The 26,262-nt window shown below is 45.4% G+C and overlaps 1 protein-coding gene across 3 annotated transcripts in view; it reads right to left on the minus strand.

Annotated features, from left to right (window-relative positions):
- The window catches only part of GRHL1 (grainyhead like transcription factor 1), an 82,211-nt gene that overhangs the window by 23,476 nt on the left and 32,473 nt on the right, over positions 1-26,262 (minus strand). For all 3 annotated transcript variants that reach the window (XM_075126423.1, XM_048845479.2, XM_048845477.2), the window contains exon 9: positions 4,201-4,359. In XM_075126423.1, the coding sequence (XP_074982524.1) occupies positions 4,201-4,359 (159 nt within the window). The remainder of the gene's footprint in view (positions 1-4,200; positions 4,360-26,262) is intronic.

Genomic DNA, 26,262 nt, shown 5'->3' on the forward strand with positions numbered 1-26,262 from the left:
ACTGAGAACAGTCTAGAGCCATCCTCTTTGGAACCCCCTTTCAGGTAGTTGAAAGCACCTATCAAATCCCCCCTCATTCTTCTCTTCTGCAGGCTAAACAATCCCAGCTCCCTCAGCCTCTCCTCATAACTCATGTGTTCCAGACCCCTAATCATTTTTGTTGCCCTTCGCTGGACTCTCTCCAATTTATCCACATCCTTCTTGAAGTGTGGGGCCCAAAACTGGACACAGTACTCCAGATGAGGCCTCACCAATGTCGAATAGAGGGGAACGATCACGTCCCTCGATCTGCTCGCTATGCCCCTACTTATACATCCCAAAATGCCATTGGCCTTCTTGGCAACAAGGGCACACTGCTGACTCATATCCAGCTTCTCGTCCACTGTCACCCCTAGGTCCTTTTCCGCAGAACTGCTGCCTAGCCATTCGGTCCCTACTCTGTAGCTGTGCATTGGGTTCTTCCGTCCTAAGTGCAGGACCCTGCACTTATCCTTATTGAACCTCATCAGATTTCTTTTGGCCCAATCTTCCAATTTGTCTAGGTCCTTCTGTATCCTATCCCTCCCCTCCAGCGTATCTACCACTCCTCCCAGTTTAGTATCATCCGCAAATTTGCTGAGAGTGCAATCCACACCATCCTCCAGATCATTTATGAAGATATTGAACAAAACCGGCCCCAGGACCGACCCTTGGGGCACTCCACTTGATACCGGCTGCCAACTAGACATGGAGCCATTGATAACTACCCGTTGAGCCCGACAATCTAGGCAGCTTTCTACCCACCTTGTAGTGCATTCATCCAGCCCATACTTCCTTAACTTGCTGACAAGAATACTGTGGGAGACTGTGTCAAAAGCTTTGCTAAAGTCAAGAAACAATACATCCACTGCTTTCCCTTCATCCACAGAACCAGTAATCTCATCATAGAAGGCGATTAGATTAGTCAGACATGACCTTCCCTTGGTGAATCCATGCTGACTGTTCCTGATCACTTTCCGCTCATGCAAGTGCTTCAGGATTGATTCTTTGAGGACCTGCTCCATGATTTTTCCGGGGACTGAAGTGAGGCTGACTGGCCTGTAGTTCCCAGGATCCTCCTTCTTCCCTTTTTAAAGATTGGCACTACATTAGCCTTTTTCCAGTCATCCGGGACTTCCCCGGTTCGCCACGAGTTTTCAAAGATAATGGCCAATGGCTCTGCAATCACAGCCGCCAGTTCCTTCAGCACTCTCGGATGCAACTCATCCGGCCCCATGGACTTGTGCACGTCCAGCTTTTCTAAATAGTCCCTAACCACCTCTATCTCCACAGAGGGCTGTCCATCTCTTCCCCATTTTGTGATGCCCAGCGTAGCAGTCTGGGAGCTGACCTTGTTAGTGAAAACAGAGGCAAAAAAAGCATTGAGTACATTAGCTTTTTCCACATCCTCTGTCACTAGTTTGCCTCCCTCATTCAGTAAGGGGCCCACACATTCCTTGGCTTTCTTCTTGTTGCCAACATACCTGAAGAAACCCTTCTTGTTACTCTTGACATCTCTGGCTAGCTGCAGCTCCAGGTGCGATTTGGCCCTCCTGATAACATTCCTACATGCCCGAGCAATATTTTTATACTCTTCCCTGGTCATATGTCCAACCTTCCACTTCTTGTAAGCTTCTTTTTTATGTTTAAGATCCGCTAAGATTTCACCATTAAGCCAAGCTGGTCGCCTGCCATATTTACTATTCTTTCGACTCATCGGGATGGTTTGTCCCTGTAACCTCAACAGGGATTCCTTGAAATACAGCCAGCTCTCCTGGACTCCTTTCCCCTTCAAGTTAGTCCCCCAGGGGATCCTGGCCATCCGTTCCCTGAGGGAGTCGAAGTCTGCTTTCCTGAAGTCCAGGGTCCGTATCCTGCTGCTTACCTTTCTTCCCTGCGTCAGGATCCTGAACTCAACCAACTCATGGTCACTGCCTCCCAGATTCCCATCCACTTTTGCTTCCCCCACTAATTCTACCCGGTTTGTGAGCAGCAGGTCAAGAAAAGCGCCCCCCCTAGTTGACTCCTCTAGCACTTGCGCCAGGAAATTGTCCCCTACGCTTTCCAAAAACTTCCTGGATTGTCTATGCACCGCTGTATTGCTCTCCCAGCAGATATCAGGAAAATTAAAGTCACCCATGAGAATCAGGGCATGCGATCCAGTAGCTTCCGTGAGCTGCCGGAAGAAAGCCTCATCTACCTCATCCCCCTGGTCCGGTGGTCTATAGCAGACTCCCACCACTACATCACTCTTGTTGCACACACTTCTAAACTTAATCCAGAGACACTCAGGTTTTTCTGCAGTTTCGTACCGGAGCTCTGAGCAGTCATACTGCTCCCTTACATACAGTGCTACTCCCCCACCTTTTCTGCCCTGCCTGTCCTTCCTGAACAGTTTATAACCATCCATGACAGTACTCCAGTCATGTGAGTTATCCCACCAAGTCTCTGTTATTCCGATCACGTCATGGTTCTTTGACATCACCAGGACCTCCAGTTCTCCCTGCTTGTTTCCAAGGCTTTGTGCATTTGTATATAAGCACTTGAGATAACCTGCTGATTGCCCCTCATTCCCAGTGTGAGGCAGGAGCCCTCCCCTCACAGACATAGTCTGGGTTCAATTCTCTTCTCCACCACAGACTCTTAGTTTGTGTCACTTAGCCTCCCTAGGTATATCTATACTGCACACTAAGCCCAGGCTCTGACTCAGGTTTGAGCCAAACACTCCCTTCCATTTACACATAAAATAGTTTGGACTTGAGTCCACAAGCACTCAGGACCTGCTATGGGGGTTGGTCAGAGCCCAAGTCCTGCTGTCACTCTGGTCCAAGCCCTGTTCAGTTTGGAAACAGGCCAAACGACAGACCTGAGTCACAAAACCAGGTCCCGCAGTCCCCGGCTTAGTGTGCGGAGCAAAATGAGGATAACAGCACTTCATTTCCTCACAGGGGTGTTGTGGAGGGATAAATACATTAAATTGCGAAGACCTTTTATATACCACTTTTCATCAGAAGAGCTCAAAGAGACAAACCTATTTTTAAAAAATTATTGAGTAAATAGTGAGCAAAAGAAACCCTCAGGAAGAACTAAAGGTAAAATTTTCATAAGTGCCTAATTCCCATTTTCAAATAACTTATGTGTTTAGGAAAAAGTCTGTGGGATTTGGGAGTCAAGTCACTTCGGAGAAAATTTTCACAAGTGCCAAAGACACTATTCTGGCCCTGCTTACAGTATAGCCCCTGTGATGGGGCAGAATAAGGCTGGGTAAGTGTCCATCCATGCATTATAACTGGAGTGATAGTGACAGAAATATTAAGATTAAACATGCAGTGTTAGGCAATTTTTAATGGTAGCCTGCACTTTGGGGTTGAGAGTTCAGAATTTGGTTGGAAGAAACCCTGGGCTCATAGGTGTGCTTTTTGCGGTTCCTGGGAAAGTCTGCCCAGATTTGGATGAGTTGTAAGCCATGAAAAATTGTCATTTGTGAAAATGTGGTCAAGTTTTTAAAACTTCCACCTCCTACAATGCTGCACTCACAGCTTTAGGTGCTCTACACCTGTGGAGAAAAACCAAACCATAAGCGCCAAGCAGAGCGCTCATAACTGGCATTCAAAACTAGTGGAGACTTGAAAATTTTGGCCTCAGTTTCCCCAACTATAAAATGGTATTAGTGATACTTCCCTATCTCACCAGGGCAGTAGGAAAACCACACACATTACTGGTGAGGTTCTCAGATATTTTTATAATGAGCACACTAAGAAAGCACACAAAGAAATAGAAAATTCCATATTTAGCGATTTTGGTAAAAAATAGACTTGTTTGTTCCCTGCCTCAACAGAATTTCAAGTTTGAACTGAAAACCAAGTATATAGAGTTATTTGCCGTTGGCAACTGTGACATTCAGTATCATCTCCCAATGACCATTCCCAAAGTCAACACTGATTGTGCCTAAAAATGTTTTGCAACACTCCAGCATTCTGAAGGCAGCAAATTTGTCTGAGGTCACTTCAGCATCTCTGAACCAGTTTTTTCCCCCTTACAAACGTCAAACACATACGGAGTTTTCAGAGATTATCTAAAATAGCATGTGTTAGAATCATAAAGGAAAAGGTCATTTACACTAAACAGAGCTGGAGGGACAGCCTTCCCCAAGCCCTCATTTGCAAACTGGCCTGAACTTACCTTGTCACAGAAGACTTTAATCTGGCAGTAGGCCCTGTGGATGGGTTTGTTACTCCTGTTATTGTAGCTGTAGGTGTCAATTTGAATGTTCAAGGGCAGCCCTTTAACTCCTTTCTGAGAGGAGAAATCTGTGCTGAGGCAGTTTACAGAAATAAAAACCTGTAAAAGAAGAAAAAAGCTTCCATCAGCAGCAATACATACATTCTTAGTGTTTGCTTCAGCCAGCCATACTGAGTCACAGTGTAACGACTCCACTTGGGTTTACTGTAGGATTTGAATCCAAGACCTTCAGAACTAAAGCGGTGAGTTTCTACCACATAAGCTAAATGACTGCTCGCATGAATCAGTGGATCAGCTACTAATGGGATTACAAAGACCCATCCTCCTAGTGTGGATTACAGCAACAAATCCAGCAGACTCTAGTTAACTTCTGAAGATTTTTATGCCCCAAGAAATATTTTGCCTATTGTAACCCCTTTTTAGGGGAAGAAATCCTTTCAGGCCCCATTTTCACTGGCCAAAAGAACAGTGTTTAAAAACCTTACTTAAAACCGGGGTCAGACATGCTTGCAGCAAGCACAACTGAAATCAGTTTGAATAGTAGCAAAACCATATTAGCTCCATGATCAAATTCTACTCTTGAGACTGATCAGTTTTTAAATAGAGTTATTTAATACGGGTTCCAATCCAGCAAAGACCTAAGGACATACTTAACATACAAGCACTCCCATTGACTGCAGTGAGATTACTTATGGGTCTTAAAGGTAAGCACGAGCCTAAATCTTTATGGGATCAGGGTCTTGAACACTTCCTAGCAGTGTTCACAACATCCTGCTAGCGCTCAGAAAAAGGAAGTGGAATATGAATCCTTTTTCATTATTCAAACTAAATGAAAATGTTAATGGGAAAAGTAATTTTTTTAAAATAATTTCAGTTTCATAATGCAAGGGCATGGGTACAGTTGCAGATGTAGAGTGCTGTGAGTTAAACCCGCCCTCAGAGAGCATAGTAGGGAAAGCACTGCAGTGTGTTCACACTGGCAGCTGCAAGCACACTGGCATGGCCACATTTGCAGCAGCACTGGGAGCGGTGCATTATGGACAGCTAACCCACAGAGCACCTCTTCCCATTCTGTGGCTGGGGCTTGTGGGAAGAGTGTGGGGGGTGAGGGGCATTTTGGGTCCTGTCCCAATGCCCCGTGATGCATCGCTTCGCATTCCAGCAATCCCTGTGCTTCCGTCCACATTTGGTGCCATCTTTCAAAATTTTTTGTACTGTGCGCTCTGTCTTCCCTTTCAGTCTGCGGGAATGGAGCCCGAACTGCTGAGGAATATGCTGATGGGTCTCGCCAGCACGTTACAAATGGCAGTCGAGTTACTTCTTAAGCTACAAACTGACAGTGAGGAGTCCAGTGATGATGTCGACTTGCATAATGCACATGACACGAGATGGCTTGTAGCATTCATGGACATTCACCGCAGTGGATCGCCGCTTTTGGGCTCGGGAAACAAACACTGAGTAGTGGGATCACATCGTCATGCAAGTCTGGGATGATGAGCAGTGGCTGCAGAACTTTCAGATGAGAAAAGCTACTTTCATGGGACGGTGCGCTGAGCTCGCCCCCACCCTGCGGCGGAAGGACACGAGATTGAGAGCTGCCCTACTGGCGGAGAAGCTGGTGGCTATTGCAATCTAGAAGCTGGCAACTCCAGACAGCTACTGATCAGTCACAAACCAGTTTGGAGTGGGAAAGTCGACCGTTGGAATCGTGTTGATGCAAGTTTGCAGGGCCATTAATCGCATCCTGCTCAGAAGAACCATGACTCTGGGTAACATGCACAATATTGTGGCTGGCTTTGCACAAATGGGTTTTCCTAACTGCAGAGAGGCAATAGATGGCACGCACATTCTGGCACCGGACCACCTAGCCTCTGAGTACGTTAATTGGAAGGGGTATCTCTCTATGGTTCTCCAGGCGCTTGTGGATCACCGTGGGCGTTTCATTGACATTAACGCAGGCTGGTCTGGAAAGGTCCATGATACATGCATCTTTCGGAACACAGGCCTGTTCAGAAAGCTGCAAGCCAGGACTTTCTTCCCAGATCAGAAGATCACCATAGAAAAAGTCAAAATACCCATTGTGATCCTTGGAGACCCCACTTACCCTTTAATGCCGTGACTCACGAAACCCTACACAGGAAGCCTTGACAGCAGCAACGAGCGGTTCAACAGGCTGAGTCGGTGCAGAATGACTGTGGAGTGCGCTTTTGGCCATTTAAAGGGCCGCTGGTGCTGTCTGTATGGGAAGCTAGACCTGGCTGATGACAACATCCGCAAGGTTATATCTGCATGCTGTACCCTCCATAACATTTATTAAGGGAAGGGTGGAAAGATTCACTCAGGCATGGACCTCAGAGGTACCAAATCTGGAGGCTGGATTTGAACAGTCAGAGAGCAGGGCAATTAGAGGGTCCCAGCACGTGGCTGCAAGGATTAGAAATGCCTTGAAGGAGTAATCTGAGGCTGAAAGCCACCAGTAATGTTTGCTGCCCTGCATGGGAGTGAAGTGCAATGGTTCCAATGTTAGAAGAAATCTGTTTGCTACACTGACTTGCAGTGCCTGTTGTTTTCCTGGGCTAAGGTATCTTTTACTTAATGCAATAATAAAGAATGTTTTCAAAGCCAAAAAATCCATTTATTAAAAAGAAACAAACGCTTGGGAAACAGAAAGGGCAAGGGGGTGCGGTTGGGTGGGGAACAGTACAATCACAGATTTGCATATGTCCTGTTATCATACTCAGCCTTCCTGCAACGAGTGCTGCACTTCTGGCTGGCTAAATGCATGAGATGGGGGTTGAGTGCAGTGGGTAAGGGTCGTAGTTTGCAGGGCTGGGTGGTGAAGCTACAGGTGTTGGATGCAGCTGGTGGCGATAAGAACCTGGATGTTGGGGAAAGTGGATTGGAGGTGACATGGGGGCACAAGGGAAAGAGTTTTGGGACAAGGGCTGCAGTGGGGGAGGGGAGAAGCATGGAAGTGCTTCGCCTGTAGAGCGTCTGCTTGGCACTCCATAATGCTTAGCAGCCGCTCTGTGGTTTGGTGCCGGCAATCCACATTCTGCTGGCGGACCCTCCTTTCACTCTCCCGCCACTCCTGTGCTTTTTGATTTTCATTAAGGGACTGCTGCATTAGTCATGCAGCATGTCCTCTTTGCTTCTATGTGGCCGCTTCCTAATTCTTTGGAGTCTTTTGGACAGTGATAACACGGACGGCTGAGATCTCAAGGTTGCATCTGTAAAGCCAAAATGCAACACTTAACAGAGGCAGCATTGTTCACACCAGACAGAGCAATGATTCGGTGGTACTTAAAGACAGTCTACACAATAGCAGAAATTGCACGTCCCAAAGCAAGCGCACATAACCCACAGGGGTCCCAAAATGGTGAGTAAGCAGATGGGCAAGTGGGACTGACTGTTTCACGGCTGTGCTGTCCTCTGGGGTTCTGTGCCTTGGAGAGAGCCAACAGCTGCAAGGGGCCCCTATACTGAATACTGTCCCCACATTTTCCACAGGAGTTCATCCTGGAAGATATCTTGCTGCTGAGGGTGACCTGGGAAGCAAGGGAGGGTCTTCTACTACAATGCAGCTTCCGCCATGGCCCATATGCAGCTTGCCCGTGTGCAGCAATGGTCCCCCCGCCCCTCACGGACAGCGGTGTGGACATGTTAGCCTTACTGGGACAAGGAGCACAGTAGCTCTGCCAAGGAACCTGCACAAGCGGATTGCCCAGCTTCTGCATGAGACCTTTGAAGAGATCACTGAGGCAGATTACCACAATGTGAGAGAGAGCACATCAACGCCCTATTCCGCATCTAGGCATGCATGCAGCCCTAACCCTCCTCGCCCCAAGAGCCCGCACCGAACAACTTCCTTCCCAAAATAAAAGCCAATTTCCAGGCACCTCCTCTGGTGTTTGTTCTTTCCCAAGCACCGTCCGCTGCGACTGGCTACCTTCCTTCTGGCTTGAAAACAGCTCCTGGTTGCATGCATCTAGGGATACCAGGCTGTCTCCCTCCTCCGCAGCACCCTCACTCCTGCTTTCCTCCTCCTCCTCCTGCCTTGTTGAACTGGGCTCTGAAGTGTCCATGGTGGTCTTCGGAGTGGAGGTGGGGTCACCCCCAAGTATTGCGTCCAGCTCTTTGTAGAAACAGCAGGTCGCAGGGGCAGCATCAGAGCAGTGGTTTGCCTCACGGGCTTTGTGGTAAGCATTCTGCAGCTCCGTCACTTTAACCCTGCACTGCAGTGCGTCCCGGTCATGGCCCCTTTCCATCATGTCCCTTGATATCTGCCCGAAGGTATCGTAATTCCTACGGCTGCAGCGCAGGTGGGATTGGACAGCTTCCTCCCCCAAACACTGATGAGGTCCAGCACCTCGCCATTGCTCCATACTGGAGATCATCTGGAGCATGGAGGCATGGTCACCTGGAAAGATTCGCTGAGCGTTTCCACGCCTTGCTGACCAAACAGGAAGGGGATTTTCAAAATTCCCAGGGAATTTAAAGGGCGGCTCTGACGGTTGGTCACCTGAGGACAGGGCAGTAGAGTTCAAAGTGATGACCAGAGTGGCTAGAACAGGCATTGTGGGACACTTCTGGAGGCCAATGAGAGCGCATTAATAGACCAGGGCGTCCACACTGGCACAGCAGTGCTCCAGCCGGGGCGCATCAAGCGTTACGCTTCTCGTTGAGGAGCATTACCAGGAGCACTACAGCCGCGGAGTCCAGGCGCTATATGTGCCTTGCAAGTGTGGACGCATCATGAATTAGGGCGCCCAGGGCTACTTTAATGCTCCCTAACTTGCAAGTGTAGCCATGCCCCTAGATCTTAGTAGTAGCAGAGGAATGGAATTTTCTAGTTGTCCTATTTAGGGGCACACTGAATTAGTACTTCCCCAAAAGATGAACCCATTCAAATGCCAGGCTCTTATACAAGGGTAGTCCTCATTATCATGAGGGCTTAGAAGCAGCTGAAACCAATGACAACGAATTATCAGTAAGTTATGGATCAAGATCAGTCAAAGCATTAGAATGGATTCCTCTTTCCTTTCATTCAAGAATAAAAGATAGGAATCCCTTCCCATCCTCTAAAGAAAGCAAGGATTTCAGAGCCAGAGGCCACAGCAAGTACCTTAACCAAGACTTTGAAAAATATTGCTCCAACATCTAACTGCAAGTTTGTTTTGCTTATTATAATAAACTAAAATTCTAAATATCAGTAGTGAGTGAGGGACCCCTGCTGGTATTCAACTGGTATTACAATTTGCAAATTGAAAACAGCTTACCCAGTTTAAAAAATAAAGGTGTTTTTATGCAGCATTGTTGTCATAAGTTGCAACACGTTTTACAAGTATTATAAAAAGGGGGGTAATCTAGTAAGTATTACAGGTGAGAGACAAGTTATTCCTGTTTCCAAGGGATTTTTTATAAGAATACTGTCTGCAGCACTGAGAAGGTAGCTTAATTATTATGAAAGAAGGTGCATATCTGCACTAGATTTGAGGTTCCCTGATAAAATTGTTACTAAAGTTTGATTTTCAAAAATGCACATGCAATTAATATGAACAATGGCATGCACAATTAAGAAACACAGCCAACGTGACTGTCGAGTCAGGAGAGTTTCATGCAAATGGCCAGATATGAAGGTAGCTATTGGCACGCACCCTTACCATAGTATTGCATTATCACTCTAATCGAGCACACAAAACAGTGTAGTTTTAAGAGTCAGTCCCTTAATGTCTCTTTGGTTGCCCACAATCTCTGGGAAAAGATCTAGCGTTAAAAACATATGAACTGTTCACACATTTTTCAATAAATATCTATGAATCACTATGGCAGTAGTATGGCAGCTAGCCCCACTTTTGAGAATTTTATAAGAACGAACTACTGCTACCTGACATTTTAGGCTGTGCACTGAATGGATTTTGCATGGAACCAGCAGCTAAAGCCCTATGATCCTGTCAAATTGATTCTATACACTTTTGTGCAATATTCCAAAGCAACAGTGCTTCAGGTTTTTGATTTGAAGGAGGCAAATATGTAGCTAAATACCATTAGAGCTGGAAAAAGGTTTTAAGAGTTTTAAAAGTAAACCACTTATAGTAAATTCACCAGAATGGTTTGCCAGCTTCTAAGCCACCCACTCCTCCCTGATCCCCCACAAGATGGTGTGGGCATATCAACACAGCCAATATTGAGCTATTTATAAGATGCAGTGCAGATCTAGGTCCTGCTCATGTAGCCTGTACTCGGGTAGAAAGCTCTGACTTCGAACAGATGTTTTGTCTGAGTAAAGACTGAAGGATTGGAACACCTGAGAGCATTTTGCATTGTATAAGGGAGCGAGTGGAGGACTGAGGAGTTTCCTCTGGTTTTGGATTTGTATAATGGATAATGTTGTCTTATAAGCAGAAGTGTTATTTTTAATTAGTACCGACTCCTAATGGTTGCATGTATATAGCTTTGTCTGACCATAATGAATGTTTATTGGTGTACGTCCCTTGTGTCTGTATCACTTTAATGAAGTAGGAATATTTGAGAAAAAGCAAAGACTGTTTTCCTCCAGAACACATGTGCACATACAGCTATTACGACTGGTTTAATAGAGCCTTGGAACTTTCAAAAATATATCATTTAATATTACACCTCTAAGCTCCAAAGCACATGGGGGGAAATCTTTAGACTAGATAGGCATCGATTCCTTAGTGCCATTTTCCTTTGGTTGGGAGGTACTGGCATTCTCAAACTCTAGGTCTCTCTTTTCAGCTTTCTTTGCATTTGCTGGAGGTGGCGGTGGGGAGAGAGGTTTTTGTAAATTCTAATCGACTGACCATGCAGAGCATCCTCAGCACTGTAGTCTGAAGTTAGAAGTTTCTGTCTAGATGCTAGACATGTACAACATTGATGGACTTCAGTATACACATCCCCTATTTAATCCACTAGTTCCATGTGAATTTGCAATTATTCATTTACCAGGTAGCAAGGATTTTTGTTCCATTTGAAAATAGCCTTCATTTGATTAAGTCTGGCTTTAAAGGCTGAATCCATTTCTAGGATAAATATCATTATTCAATCTTCTACATTCTAGAAGAGGAAGAGAGAGAGAGAGAGAGAGAGAGACCTAAATCCTAGTCTTTTCTCTCTACCCCTTTTGGATACAACAGGAACCAGTCTAAACTGGCCATATGCAGAAACTCAGCTTAATTCAACATGATGTGTCCAATCCTAGTGTGGGAGTTTCACCCTTTCCATAGCAATATGCTAGTCGTCTGATGCCAAACAGATTGCTTTAAAATCCCACCTGAATGGAGTCTACAACGGTGTTCTTGGGAACAGTTTTTCTAGTTAAGTGTAAACTTGATTTCACAGATCTTGGGAGACAGACCAGTCCTTGCTTACAGACAGCCCCCCAACCTGAAGCAAATACTCTCCAGCAACCACACAACAAAAACACTAACCCAGGAACAGGAGTACTTGTGGCACCTTAGAGACTAACAAATTTATTAGAAGTTAAGTATCCTCACACCTTCTTGTCAGCTGTCTAAATGGGCTATCTTGATTATCACTACAAAAGTTTTTTTCTCCTGCTGATAATAGCTCATCTTAACTAATTAGCCTCTCACAGTTTGTATGGCAACTTCCAACTTATCTGTGTGTATATATATCTTCTTTCTGCATGTTCCATTCTATGCATCTGATGAAGTGGGCTGTAGCCCACGAAAGCTTATGCTCAAATAAATTTGTTAGTCTCTAAGGTGCCACATGTACTCCTGTTCTTTTTGCGGATAAAGACAAGCACGGCTGCTACTCTGAGACTTGATTTCTTTCAGTCACTTGATTCAAATCTGTCCTGAACAAAGTTCTTAAAAAAACAAAAGTGTGAGTGACTGACCCAGCTACATCCCCACCCCAACATTTTCAGAAGAGAGAAAAATGTAACCACAGAAGTCATTCAGCATCTTTAGCCTGTTCAGCAAGATTCCTCTTCAGCTGTCCAACCTATTTTTCTGAGGGCAGTTCCACATTCTTGGCTAGATTAAGATTTGCTTGTTACTTTTCAAAAACATTTTCATTTTCATCTTACCTCCCAGGATTCAGCTTTAAAAAGAGATGACATTTAAAAAGCACAGGATCGTCAGCCCCAAATGTTCAAAACCCATGGGTCAGGCCCCAGAAAGTAAATAGCTTGGCTTAAAAAGCATGAGATTGTTACTGAAAAAGAGAGACATTTTGGGTTATTTTTGCCTTCTCATTTTGAGATGTTAGGCGATACCCGCATCATATTTTTAAATTTGTTTCTGGACCTCTTGGTGGCAGAGACTTACTTTTATTCTTAAAGGAAAGCTGAAATTCCCCCCTAATCACACAGCTCCTGGAGCTGGGAATTTGAGGGGGGGAAATATTGTGAGTGTTGGCAATACTGCATATACAATTTAGTATCAGGGAAGATGCATGTATGTGTTAACTTTTATTTTACACTTCTATAGTCCTTTCCATCAGAGACTCTCAAAAAACATTACCAACAGTAATTAAGTTAGCTTCCCAATGCCCCTTTGAGGTCTGTAAGTATTATTCCTATTTTACAGAGCGGAAAAGTGAAGCAACAAGATAAAAGCAAATTCTCCAAGGTCACAGAGGAAGCCTATGGCAAAGCAGAGCAGAGAATCCAGATCTCAGGACTCTCAGTCTGTGCTTTAACCACAAGACCATCTCATATTTCAAGAAAAGGAGTACTTGTGGCACCTTAGAGACTAACCAATTTATTTGAGCATGAGCTTTCGTGAGCTACAGCTCACTTCATCAGATGTATACCGTGGAAACTGCAGCAGACTTTATATACACACAGAGAATATAAAACAATACCTCCTCCCACCCCACTGTCCTGCTGGTAATAGCTTATCTAAAGTGATCAACAGGTGGGCCATTTCCAGCACAAATCCAGGTTTTCTCACCCTCCACCCCCCCACACAAATTCACTCTCCTGCTGGTGCTAGCCCATCCAAAGTGACAACTCTTTACATAATCAAGTCAGGCTATTTCCTGCATAGATCCAGGTTTTCTCACATCCCCCCCACCCCCATACACACACAAACTCACTCTCCTGCTGGTAATAGCTCATCTAAACTGACCACTCTCCAAGTTTAAATCCAAGTTAAACCAGAACATCTGGGGGGGAGGAGTAGGAAAAAACAAGAGGAAACAGGCTACCTTGCATAATGACTTAGCCACTCCCAGTCTCTATTTAAGCCTAAATTAATAGTATCCAATTTGCAAATGAATTCCAATTCAGCAGTTTCTCGCTGGAGTCTGGATTTGAAGTTTTTTTGTTTTAAGATAGCGACCTTCATGTCTGTGATTGAGTGACCAGAGAGATTGAAGTGTTCTCCGACTGGTTTATGAATGTTATAATTCTTGACATCTGATTTGTGTCCATTTATTCTTTTACGTAGAGACTGTCCAGTTTGACCAATGTACATGGCAGAGGGGCATCATCTGATGAAGTGAGCTGTAGCTCACGAAAGCTCATGCTCAAATAAATTGGTTAGTCTCTAAGGTGCCACAAGTACTCCTTTTCTTTTTGCGAATACAGACTAACACGGCTGTTCCTCTGAAACCTCTCATATTTCAAGGAAACCTACTGTACCTACCTTAAAATCTACAAGAAACACATCATTAATTTTAACAAACGCAGGGATCTTTAAAAAAAATTGATAAATTAAGTCAGAATATCTGTGATGTGCCCTCAAGGAAGAGCAGCAGATGCAGCCAAGAACTTTTCCACACAGCAGTTTTTACTAACAAGACCTGCCTTTCAAACAAACCAGGAAAAATGAAAAAGTGTAATTAAAGCACAATCAAAGCACTGCAGAAGCTTCCCGGTCACTGAGCTGAAGAATAGCTTCTTAATGAAGTCCTGTGTGCCCAAATCCCTTCTCTTCAGTTTATCTTGGCACCACACAAATGATTCCCACAATTTAATTTAGTCAGAAGCCTAAATAGTGGAGCTTTCAAATGAAGGTAAATGATGTTCACTGTATACATAGTAATAAAAAACAGGAGTCACCGAAAAGCAAGCAAACAAAATGGTTTGGGAGATATTTATACTCCCGGATCAGGGCCCAATCCAGTGTGGCAATTCCTATGCTCCTAATATTCACTGTGGTTTTATTTTTTGAAATACTGCAGGCAAATCAAATCCTATTAATTTCCATTCATGCTACATTATTCTTGTACCCAGAAGAGTAAGATACGGTCCAACAATTCAAAGATACATTAGGTACTGTTTTTATAGTCAACATTCAGATAAAGCTCCAATTCTTTTCTAATATACCTGAAGGCAAAGTGCCTCTAGTTTTTGACAGAAAGTTCTGCAGCCTCATTTGCATCTCTTCAGCTACGTGCAAGTTTAAGCTTTCACAGATTCCAAGCCCAGAAAGGACCACTATGATCATCTAGTCTCACCTTCTGTATAACACAGCCCATAGAACTTCTCTATAATAATTCCTGTAGCGTATCTTTTAGAAAAAAAAAGAAATCATTGATAAAGAATCCACCACAATCCTTAATAAGTTGTTCCAATGGTTAATTACTCTTACTGTTAAAAACATATGCCTTCTTTCCAGTCTGAATGCATCTAGCTTCAGCTTCCGGCCACTGGATTGGGTTATACTTTTCTCCAGTCACATTCTGGAGACCAACCCAGACCTCTACCCTCACTCCCCACCCCCAAAACTCCTGCACAGCCCATCATCAAATATTTGTTCCTCATGTAGGTACTTATATAGACTATAATCAAATCACCACTCAACCTTCTCTTTAGGTTACTGTACCAAAGTCTTCATTAGCTCCACATGCAGAGGGCATGCTCACCAACTTATTCTGCACAGACTTATTTCCCAACAGAATATCCTCACATTTATCAGATGTGAATGGTCTTCACTGAAGACTGGCTCCTTGGCAAGTATGAGGTTTTCAGTTTAGCAGTTCTGACTCAAAGTTCAGAAATAAGTAGTGGAATAATTTCCTTAAGGTAACACTCGCTCCAATAAGTCAGCCAATTTTTTAAGTGTACTTTAGAGCCAACAGACATCTGGAGAATATTTAAGCCCAGTGTGTATTTAATTCATGGAGTCACATACACTGTGAACAGGAACTTGAAGTGTGCAAGGCACCACCAAATTTCCACTTTGGGCTCTATTCACAGATGCTTAAAATACTTGGGTAGGCCTCCCTCGAGCCTTGGCATGCAGAGGCTAAGCAGGTATTCCCCCCCCCCCCCCAAATCTACAATACAGGATACCCTCCTTAGCAACTGACAGTGGTTTATTGTGCTTTGAGTAGGGCTGCTCTTTGGCACTGCAGCAGGGAGCATTGAGCGAAGGGTGGGGCAGCATGTGCTATATGCTGGACCAGCCAGCACACAGGAGCGCACACAGGCAATCGGTCCACTCCCTGGGCTCAGCGGTGCAGTGCCATGCGATGTGGCCTGGCTGCCACTGGCTCACACCACATGTTCTGCTCACCCAAGATGCTTTTAGTTTTTGGTTTGACTCAGACTTCTTGCATCAATCCAGAGTATCTGGAATTCATGTGATCGAGTTTATGCTATTTCTAGCTCATTAGCTAGAGGCAGGTTAAACTGTAACAAGCACCTTCTTAAGGGTTTCATTTGGATACTTTATTCTTGAATTCCAGTCCTAAAATGTTAGGGAATATTCCTGTGTCCTCCTAAATAGGTATAACATTCCATCAGAGAACTGACTGTATATGCTATACCTAGCATCTTGGGATCCTTTGGGTGGATAGTCACTATAACTAGGCTTGGAATTTTAATTGGTAAATGTTGGTTTTGCCATACACATACAAACCACCCCAAAAATATTTCTATCAATAAATCAAAATGTACAGGGCAAAATAGCAAAAACGCTGTTGAGAACCTAGAGTCTAAATCCAGTGATTTAGACTTATGAATTGGGCTGGTTACAAATGGACTAGCAAATGAATAGTAAAAACATGTATGATTGATTGAAAAATATTTACTTTGTATATTTTGACATATGATTTAACAATTTGTGTTTTAACAGTTTATAAAATTTTTACTTTTGAATCTCACTGTCTACTGTCATTAAATAAGTTCGATCCCCATAATTTCCTGCAACTGAAAATTTAAAAAAGCTTAAAACAAACTGATATTATGTCAAAATTATATTTAAAAAATTTGAATTCTGCCAATCCTGTCTATAACAAGCCACCACTGCCTGTTTGGATTGATCTCCAGACCAAATACTGTTCACAGGAACAAATCTTAGCCTCACCAAATGTCTTCGAATAAGGAGAGGCCCATCAGGTCTTAGCTTGCCCTAACTTAGCTTACTTAGGAGGCCTTCACTTGCCTTCTCTGGAGACAGTGCACTAGTTTATATGGTCTCTTTGCTGGGCTGCAGAAAGACTGTCACACTAAAACTATCCCTGCATAAGCACAAATGTAACTAGGATGCCTACAGTACCTTTCTTGCCATGGTCTGGGGGGATGCAAACTCCAGGGCAAGCCCCCGCCTGGACCAAAATTTAAAAGCGTACAGCAAGAGGATGCAGAAAAGAAGATGTGGGAGCTCCTCACCACTTCTTTTAAGTGGGAGCCAATAAAGCCAGTACATTTGTCCAGACTCAATAAAAGGGTTTGAGGACTATTCAGGTAAGGGATAGTCAGGCGAATTTATTATTCTGCCTGCACTAGTTCACTCATAAGATTGCTATGTCTGTGATTGTGTAGCGAGAGCACTCATATACTTCAGAGATGGAAGACATAGATGTGCCTAGACTGACACCACCACAGCTTCATGATACTCTGTCAGCATCCGGACACAAAATGGTATTCTGGGCATGGAAAAGAGATTCTAACAGAGAGCTGCTGGTAGCTTTGCCTTCTGTTCATGGAGTCAACTCAGTCTTGCAAAAAGGGTTATATTACAACTTCTTTTGATGAACGGTTGACTAAGCAGCTTTAGGCCTGGATTCCACCCAAGTCATTCATTGCCCACCCAAAGAAAAGCTGCATTAAAGCAAAGAGATTTTTAATTTAATACGGATGGCCCTAAGCAAGTTGTTTTTCTAAGACCACCTTCAGTAAGTATTGTGAAAACAAAGGGAAAAAATCTCTAAGAGACAAACTGACAACTCTTGCTGGGAACATTTTCGCTTCTAAAAAAGACAGTGCTCATGAAGACCAAACAAGATGTAGCCAATTTTGATGCTGTCACAATATTTATTCCTTTACCTCCCACATGCTTCATGGTTTTTGCATCACAGGGAGGGGAAGCCAGGGGAGCAGACATGGAGATAAAAATTGGGCAACACATGCATGTGTGGGCTTCACACCCAATATATGGATTGTTTGGTAGATGTGCAGTTCTGTTGCATGTGTTATGGCATCACTCTGGGTATCCCAAGAACCAGTCTATCCAGAATCTACAGTGGCAGGACTGGTGAAAATGGAAACAGGAAGAAAATTCCACGAAGGACATTCAGCAAGGGCATGAGACAGAACAATACAGCAACATCCAAAGCTGAAATCTTGCCATGGAATGAGTGCGTTAGTTCAAGTTTGACAACTATGGATGGGGAGGAAAACCTTCAATTTTCCACAGCAAAAATAGATATTTCAAGACATTCAGTTAGCTCTTCCTCTAATGGAACATCCCAAGGCTGTCGGTACCTGTTACCACTGGGCAGCAAAAGGTGATAACTCCACGGAAAAAAAAAAAAAAAGCTTAGATCACCAAGTCCTGTGTTGTATTGCACAGGATCTGTTTTAATGCATCAGAACTTAAATCAAAAATTTGCGTCCAGCTTGCAAGTGGTTAAGAATGAGTGAAACTTGGGTTTGTGCTCCAGAATTCCAGGATAAATTATTTAAAAATCCGTTCCTCAGAAATGTGTACGTTTACTATGACTTCCTCTCCACACTTCATATGCTGCACTCACTTTTGCCCCATGTATTTGTGGTTTTACAGCCTTTGCTTTAACCTAACACCTTTCTTTTATTGGAAATGCAAATAGGCATTTGACTCACCATCCGCCCATTCACATTTCACAGTTTCATTCCCAAACTAACCAAACCTGTACCTTCGTAATGCAACCAAAGATGTCAACACCTTATTTTAATGAGGCATATGACTGATGGTTCATTAGAATGGCATCCATATATATACATGCAATATTCACACAGAAAGTTAAAATTGTTCCTACAGTGAACGCCAAACAAAAATTATGCTAGAATGTATTAAAATAGTATCTCAGACCCACCCAGACAAAAATAAGTCTTCGTCAAATCACAGTGAGTGATCCACCCTCTTCAGAAAAGTCAGTTCAGTGAAACAGACTCCTGCTTATTGCAATACATGGGCAGGTTCCACTGTACAGAGAACACCCATGCTAGGCAGCCTCCTGTTTCAAGAGACCAGCCCAAACTATCTACAAATGGTTTGGGAAAATTCTTCTCCACCTTTAGTAGAGCAATTAAACAGCTGATTGTCTGTCATTTAAGATGTCACTGAAGTCAGGTTTCCCTGCAACTTTTCTTAGGCAGGAAAGAGTGAAAAAAATACTAAAACTATGTCCAATTTCCGGGATCACTCACAATAAAGGTTCTCTGGCACCAAATGCCAGAAGTGCTGTACATATTACTACCTTCTGTACCCTAGCTTTAATGAACACAAGTGAGGGAATGTCTACACTTCAATTAAACACCCACGGTTGGGCTGGGTCAGCTGACTCTGGCTCATGGGGCTTGGACTATGAGACTGTGAAACTGAGATGCAGACATTTGGCTTGGGCTGGAGCCCAAGCTCTGGGACTCAGCCAGAGCCCAATCATCTGCACCTCAGTTTTACAGCCCCACGACCCCAAGTCAACTAATGCCAGCCATGGGTGTTCAACTGCAGTTCAGACATAACCTGGCCTAAGGGACATCTACCTTGGAACTGCAGGAAGCTATGCTGTTGATTTAGAAGGTGGGTCTCTTTAGCCAGCACAAAATTGCATTGGAGCACTGTACTGTTAAAGATGTCATTTGTACCAGATATAAAATCCCGCAGATAAAATCGCTTGTGTTCACTGAAGTATCCCATGGAATCTTTATAAGAGGAGTGTTAATATCTGTATCCTTGTCAAGTTCCAAACTGGGTAAGTCCATTCTGTCTAGCTACATCTCTCCCACAGTTTGAGCTGAGCAGGCTTCCTTGCCCCAAACTACTGGCTAGTACTATTAAACTGCTATTACCTTTCACTCAAGAAGTGGCCATATTTCCACACGTGGGAAACGATCCCTGGATATTGTCAGCCTTGTACAGTAGAACATATGGATAACAGAGGATTTAAAAAAAATCAGGGGAGCCAGTTCAGAGCCATTAGACTCCAGATTCCAAAGTATGATGGCTAATTCGGATTCCTGCATAGCCAGCCAGCCTTGAGGAAGCCTGACTGGCTGCATTAGCCAACTCTCACAGACTTGAAACCAGGCCATGCCCCCAAAATTTAAGGGTCAGGATGTTCTGCACATCTAATGTCACACCAGTAGAGGTGGTGGGACAGTGGCGCTTGTTGTGACTGGAAAAATGGAGAGTGCTGGGGCCAGGCCATAAGATTTTTATATAGAGACCATATTTTTGACAGTGAGGGCACCAGTGATGATATTCATGGTTATTAAAGCAGTACCTAGAGGCTTCACCTGAGAGGAGAGAGCCATAGAGTAAGAGATAGTTCCTAGCCCAAACAGCTTACAGTCTAAGTCAGGGCTGAGCAAACTTTTTGTCCCAAGGACCACATCTGGGAATAGAAATTGTATGGCAGGCCATGAATACTCACAAAGCTGGGGTTGCGGTGCGAGAGGGGGTGAGGACTCTGCCTGGGGTTGCGGGCTCTGGGGTGGAACTGGGGATGAGGAGTTTGGGGTGCAGAAGGGTGCTCCTGAGGGCAGGAGGAAGATCAGGGCTGGGGCAGGGTTTTGGGGTGTGGGAAGGAGTGCAGGCTCCAGCTGGGGGTACGGGCTGCGGGGTGTGCCTGGGGATAAGAGGTTTGCGGTGCAGAAAGGTGCTCTGGTCTGAGATCAAGGAGTTTGGAAGGAGAATCAGGGCTGGGGCAGGGGGTTGAGGCAAGGGGGAGGCTCAGGGATGCAGGCTTGTGGTGGCTCTTACCTCAAGCGGCTCCCAGAAGCAGCAGCATGCCCTTCTCCAGCTCCTACGCAGAAGCATGGCCAGCCAGTCTGCACGCTGCCCTGTCCACAAGCACTGCCCCCACAGGCCACAGTTCCTGGCCAATGGGAGCTGCGGGGTCAGTGCTTGGGGAAGAGGCAGTGTGCAGAGCGGAGCCCCATGGGTGCCCCTACATGTAGGAGCCAGAGGGGGCCATGCCGCTGCTTACAGGAGCCAGGTGGAGCAGCCCTCGACCCTGCTCCCTGGCTGAAGCACCAGAGGGGGGCCATACCACTACTTCTAAGAGCTGTGTGGAGACAGGGCCAACTCTAGGCACCAGCAAAACAAGCAGGTGCTTAGGGCGGCACATTTCTAGGGGCGGCATTCCAGCCCCCGCCACCCCAGCTAGCCTCTGCCTGCTCCCCTGAGCATGCCACCGCCGCTCTGCTTCTCCCTCCTCCCTCCCAGGCTTGCCAGGCGTGAAACAGTATTCCCACAGTATTCTTGCCAGCAAGTTAAAGAAGTATGGGCTGGATGAATGGACTATAAGGTGGATAGAAAGCTGGCTAGATTGTCGGGCTCAACGGGTAGTGATCAATGGCTCCATGTCTAGTTGGCAGCCCATATCAAGTGGAGTGCCCCAGGGGTCGGTCCTGGGGCCGGTTTTGTTCAATATCTTCATAAATGATCTGGAGGATGGTGTGGATTGCACCCTCAGCAAGTTTGCAGATGACACTAAAGTGGGAAGAGTGGTAGATACGCTGGAGGGTAGGGATAGAATACAGAGGGACCTAGACAAATTGGAGGATTGGGCCAAAAGAAATCTGATGAGGTTCAACAAGGACAAGTGCAGAGTCCTGCACTTAGGACGGAAGAATCCAATGCACCGCTACAGACTAGGGACCGAATGGCTCGGCAGCAGTTCTGCAGAAAAGGACCTAGGGGTTACAGTGGACGAGAAGCTGGATATGAGTCAACAGTGTGCCCTTGTTGCCAAGAAGGCCAATGGCATTTTGGGATGTATAAGTAGGGGCATTGCCAGAAGATCGAGGGACGTGATCGTTCCCCTCTATTCGACATTGGTGAGGCCTCATCTGGAGTACTGTATCCAGTTTTGGGCCCCACACTACAAGAAGGATGTCGAAAAATTGGAAAGAGTCCAGCAGAGGGCAACAAAAATGATTAGGGGACTGGAACACATACTTATGAGGAGAGGTTGAGGGAACTGGAGATGTTTAGTCTTCAGAAGAGAAGAATGAGGGGGGATTTGATAGCTGCTTTCAACTATCTGAAAGGGGGTTCCAAAGAGGATGGCTCTAGACTGTTCTCAGTGGTAGCAGATGACAGAACAAGGAGTAATGGTCTCAAGTTGCAGTGGGGGAGATTTAGGTTGGATATTAGGAAAAACTTTTTCACTAGGAGGGTGGTGAAACACTGGAATGCGTTACCTAGGGAGGTGGTGGAATTTCCTTCCCTAGAAGTTTTTAAGGTCAGGCTTGACAAAGCCCTGGCTCGGCTTTGGCACGCCCGGGGGAGGAGGTGGGGCCAGGGATTTGGGGAAGGGGCTAAGACGGGGTGGAGTTAGGGCGGAGGGGGCACGAAAAAAAAAGCGGGGGCGGCAAAAATCCTAGAGCCGGCCCTGTGTGGAGCAGCCCCCGACTCTTCTCCCCAGCTAGAGCGGGACAAGCCCCAGACCCCGCTCTCCAGCAAGAGCTTGAGGGCCAGATTAAAATGGCTGGCAAGCCAAACCTTGCCCATGGGCCATAGTTTGCCCACCCCTGGTCTAAGTAGACAAGGCAGAGGAAAGGTAGGAGCAAGGAAGTGCTATTGTCCTTATTTACAGATAGGGAATGCAGGCAAAGAAAGTAAGTGACTTGTTCAAGGGGACATGCAGTCTGGGGCAGAACAAGGGGCTGAACCCAGATCTGCCAAGTCCTAACCCAGCGGGTGAATCACGCTTCCCATTCTTCCCATGTGATCAATGGCATCAGCCATGTACACCTGATGCCCTCACCAGCACCCTGCCCATTCATCCATCCTCCCGGCTCCAAACTTCTGAGCAGCATCAAGCAGCTTCGCTGGTTAAGCCACCAGCCATAAAACAATCGTTTTTCCCCATGTCACATTCTTCCTCTCACACACCACCTTCCAAATTAAGTAATTCAGAAGTGAAGGTGGGGAAATATTTAGTCAAAGATCTCACATCTATCACTGGCTCATACAAGCTGGCAGGGCCACCTTCAGCATTTCCCAGCCTTCATTTCAGTATTCTCTCCCCCCTTCAGTTCCAATGCATTTTCCATGATATCTTTCAATCTTCCTTCATTCCGCCTCCCACCCACTCCAAAAATGAAACCCCTGTGGAAGGATTCTCCCCTGCCTCTCAGACCAGGCTTCCTCCTGCCCTTCTGGAGCACCCTCAGCTCTTCACCACCCCAGGGGAAGGCAGCACCAGGGTCTCACCCCTTATAGGGTTTAACAGTCCGCTGCTCAGCCCAGTGAATATCCTGACTCACCTACTCCACTATCATTGTGCAGCTTTCTCGAGGCTCTTTGTGCTGTCTCAGAGTAGCCTGCAGGGGGCATTGGGGAGCTGCTGCAGGGATAGTAGTAGAGTACAACAGAACCTGCTTCTCTACACCATTTGATTTTGGAGTTACAAGCTCCTCCCACACGTTTACATACATGAGTGCACAGACAGTGCAAAAACACGGTCAGCTACACTGTCACTGTCTTTGCTCAGAGCATCACTATATCCTGCATCAGGTCTCTGATGCATCACAGTACCAACACACATGCAAAGCTCTGGGGTTGCAGCTGCACAGTTACAGGGCATTCTCCCTGCAGAACACCGCAAAGAACCAGGCAGCACTCAATGCAATGCACACTATCCCTTAAACACCTGTTTCAAGCTACTTCAGTTTCATGAAATAAGCGTTTTCTGTTTCATACACTGAAATGCAGGAATCTGTAGGCTTTTCATGTTTAAAATACAAAGAATATTTTCATGCCATAACAGTGTCATTATATTTTACAAAATCCATGGTGCATACAAACTCCATTAGAAAATGTACATTTCCATGGCCGACTTCTCTTTTCTTTTGACAAAGCATCTCCGCAGCTGTGGATTGTTATTCCCAGAAGCCCCACGTCAAGGATGCGTGCTGGGAAGAAAGGCTATGTACCCACAATGCACTGTATCACAGTTGCTGGAGGCAGTGTCATGGGATATTTTACTTCACGCTTCTAAAAAACACATTTATAGGTGTCAGTCCAGTGCTCAGGTTGCCTATCCCATAAATTACATCATACACATGAACGAAGACCTGAGCTTGGCAAGACAACTGATATCAGGGGCGTGCACGAGGGGAGGTGGGGGAAGAGAGAAGCAGCAACACAAACTCCCCCCAGTAATCGTTGGGGGCACAGAACTCCTCTGGCCTTGGTCCTGCGGGGGAGGGAAGAGCAAGTGCCTGCCAGGGCTGGGGTGGGGGGCATAGAACATGCCCCCCCAAAAGGCATCAAAGTTAAAATTCTGCGCATGCCCCTGGCTGGTATGGATGCACAGCACCCACCACCATTTGCAACTTTCTCTAACACAGGCAAATCTCTAACATTCAGCAACAGCCCAAGCCATTCCCACAGAAGACTAGAAACCAGAATGAGTGGGGGAGGGGGAAAGAAAGCCACACAGTATCCCGGGATGAATCCTTTGGCTATGGGCCTACCATTTCAGATAACGGAGGGGGCTGAGTAAGCACCCACCAGATAATCAAGGCTCCACTGTACATCAGTTTGTTAAGCACTTTATCAGTGTACTATCACTGTCATCATTAAAAATAAAGCATTGTACTTATTGCTTTGAAGGACTTCCCTGTAGCATGGGAAGCTCAACTCTTGCCTCATTCCCCACCCTCTCCATACACTGCACCACACAAGCTTTTGTAAAAAAAGTGAGATAAATGAACCATGCAATAAAAATTGTTGAAATTGGCTCAGTCTTCTCCTGATAAGATCACAGTGTTGGGAAAGAGCTACAGCTCCCTCGATGAGTAAGCTGATCAAGATTCACTGTCAAATGCATTTGCTCAAGGGGAAAAAAAAAAAAAAAACCAACAAGGTTTAAATAGGAGATGTAGAAACCCAGTGTGCTTGTTACAAAGGCAACCCTTTGTGGGTCTGTCTCATGTAAAACCGTAGGGTATGTGGCAGCTGGAAGGGAGCCTCCCAGTCAGGGCAGACAGACTCCAGCCGAGTGCATTACAAATAGCTGCATGGCTGTTGCACTGGATCTGAGCTTGGGGTGGCTGGACACTGCTAGAGCCGTAATCTCCCCACTGCTATTTTTAGAGTGCTACCTTGAGCCCAGCAGCGCAAGTGGCTCCCCAGGCTGGGAGCCTCACCCCTAGGTGCACTGTAGAGACGTCTGTGCTTAGCACTCTAGCGAACACCACGCTCAGGCCCACAGGCTCCCTGCTTGCTTCACTCTCAAAATCTTCCATTAAAACGTCAGTTTTACTTGCTTTTGTAAGTTTCCAGCAGTCAGGACTCATGCTCAAAGGCCTGACAGCACCAATTTGGGGGTCTGTCTAACCTACAGCTCCAGATATTTTTGTGCATGGATTTAATGCCAAACTGACACCCCTGGAAGCTGCCAGTGTCTAGTTATCCACAGAACAAGCAGCACAAGCTTCCCCACACAACTCCTCCAACATGGCACCTCAACCGCACCGGGAGGAGTGGCAGTGGGGGAGGGGAGAGAGAAAAGGTACTTCACTCTCTCCACAATCAGTCCCTGGGCTGACTGCTAGTAAGGGTGCCAATTATCTCAGTGGTAATTTTGATGTGAACACCCATCCACTAGAAAAACGGGCCAAGACCACCTGCTTATTTCACACAGGACATCACAGACCAACGGGACAGAAATGACTTTCGTCTCGACTATCCTGCACTGGATTTGAACCAGTGATTTAGAGGAGAATTGTCCCCCTCTGCCACCCAATCCTCCAAAGGTATTTTCCAGACATTCAGGTCTCAATCCCCCTTTCATAAACCAAAGATGCACATCACTGTCCCAGAAAATACTGTCCCCTCTCCCTGGTCAGGCAGGTGCGCACATTTCACAGGATCTGTAATAAAGTTCACTTATGTATCCAAGATCAACACTGTGCCTTTAGTTCACATCCTTGTCTACTCTCCTGCTTGTGCATTTACCAGCCACAACTGTCTCAAGAACTAAACTAGCCTTTTCATAACAGTGAAACAGATGGTCTCAGTTTCCCAATCTGTAAATAGTTCTTACCTACTTCTGGTTGTTGAAGCTCAGTTAATTCGTGTTTGTAAAGGACTGAGTTCCTTGGATGTAAGTATTATTAAATCTTATCTGCAGCAGTGAGAAAACATGTAGCTCTTTACTCTTGGATCCTGTACAATCTACTGATGGCAGCTATTATTCTATCCAGTTTCCTGAACAGTCCAGCACTTCCATGCCTCAAAACGCATTCAAACCTTTCAGTATGTGTGCATGGGAAAGGCACCCTGCTGCCCAATTCCAGGGTAAAATGGAAAACCATCCCTTTTGGCATGAACAAAGCCAGGACACTAGATTCGAAGTTCAAGGAATTTTAAAGACTGGCATCTGATACCAGACTCACTAGTAATATTTAAGTGAAAACATGCTGCTACAAAACCATTCAGGTTGGAGGTATAAAAGCCACCAGAGCTGGGCAGTGAAGAGTAGATATTATTTACTTTACTTAGCAATAAATACTTAGAACAGCTACCTACTGCCCATCTCCTAAGTGCCTCTACCTCTCCA

Source organism: Caretta caretta, chromosome 3, assembly GCF_965140235.1.
Source record: "Caretta caretta isolate rCarCar2 chromosome 3, rCarCar1.hap1, whole genome shotgun sequence".
NCBI classification, from domain to species: domain Eukaryota; kingdom Metazoa; phylum Chordata; order Testudines; family Cheloniidae; genus Caretta; species Caretta caretta.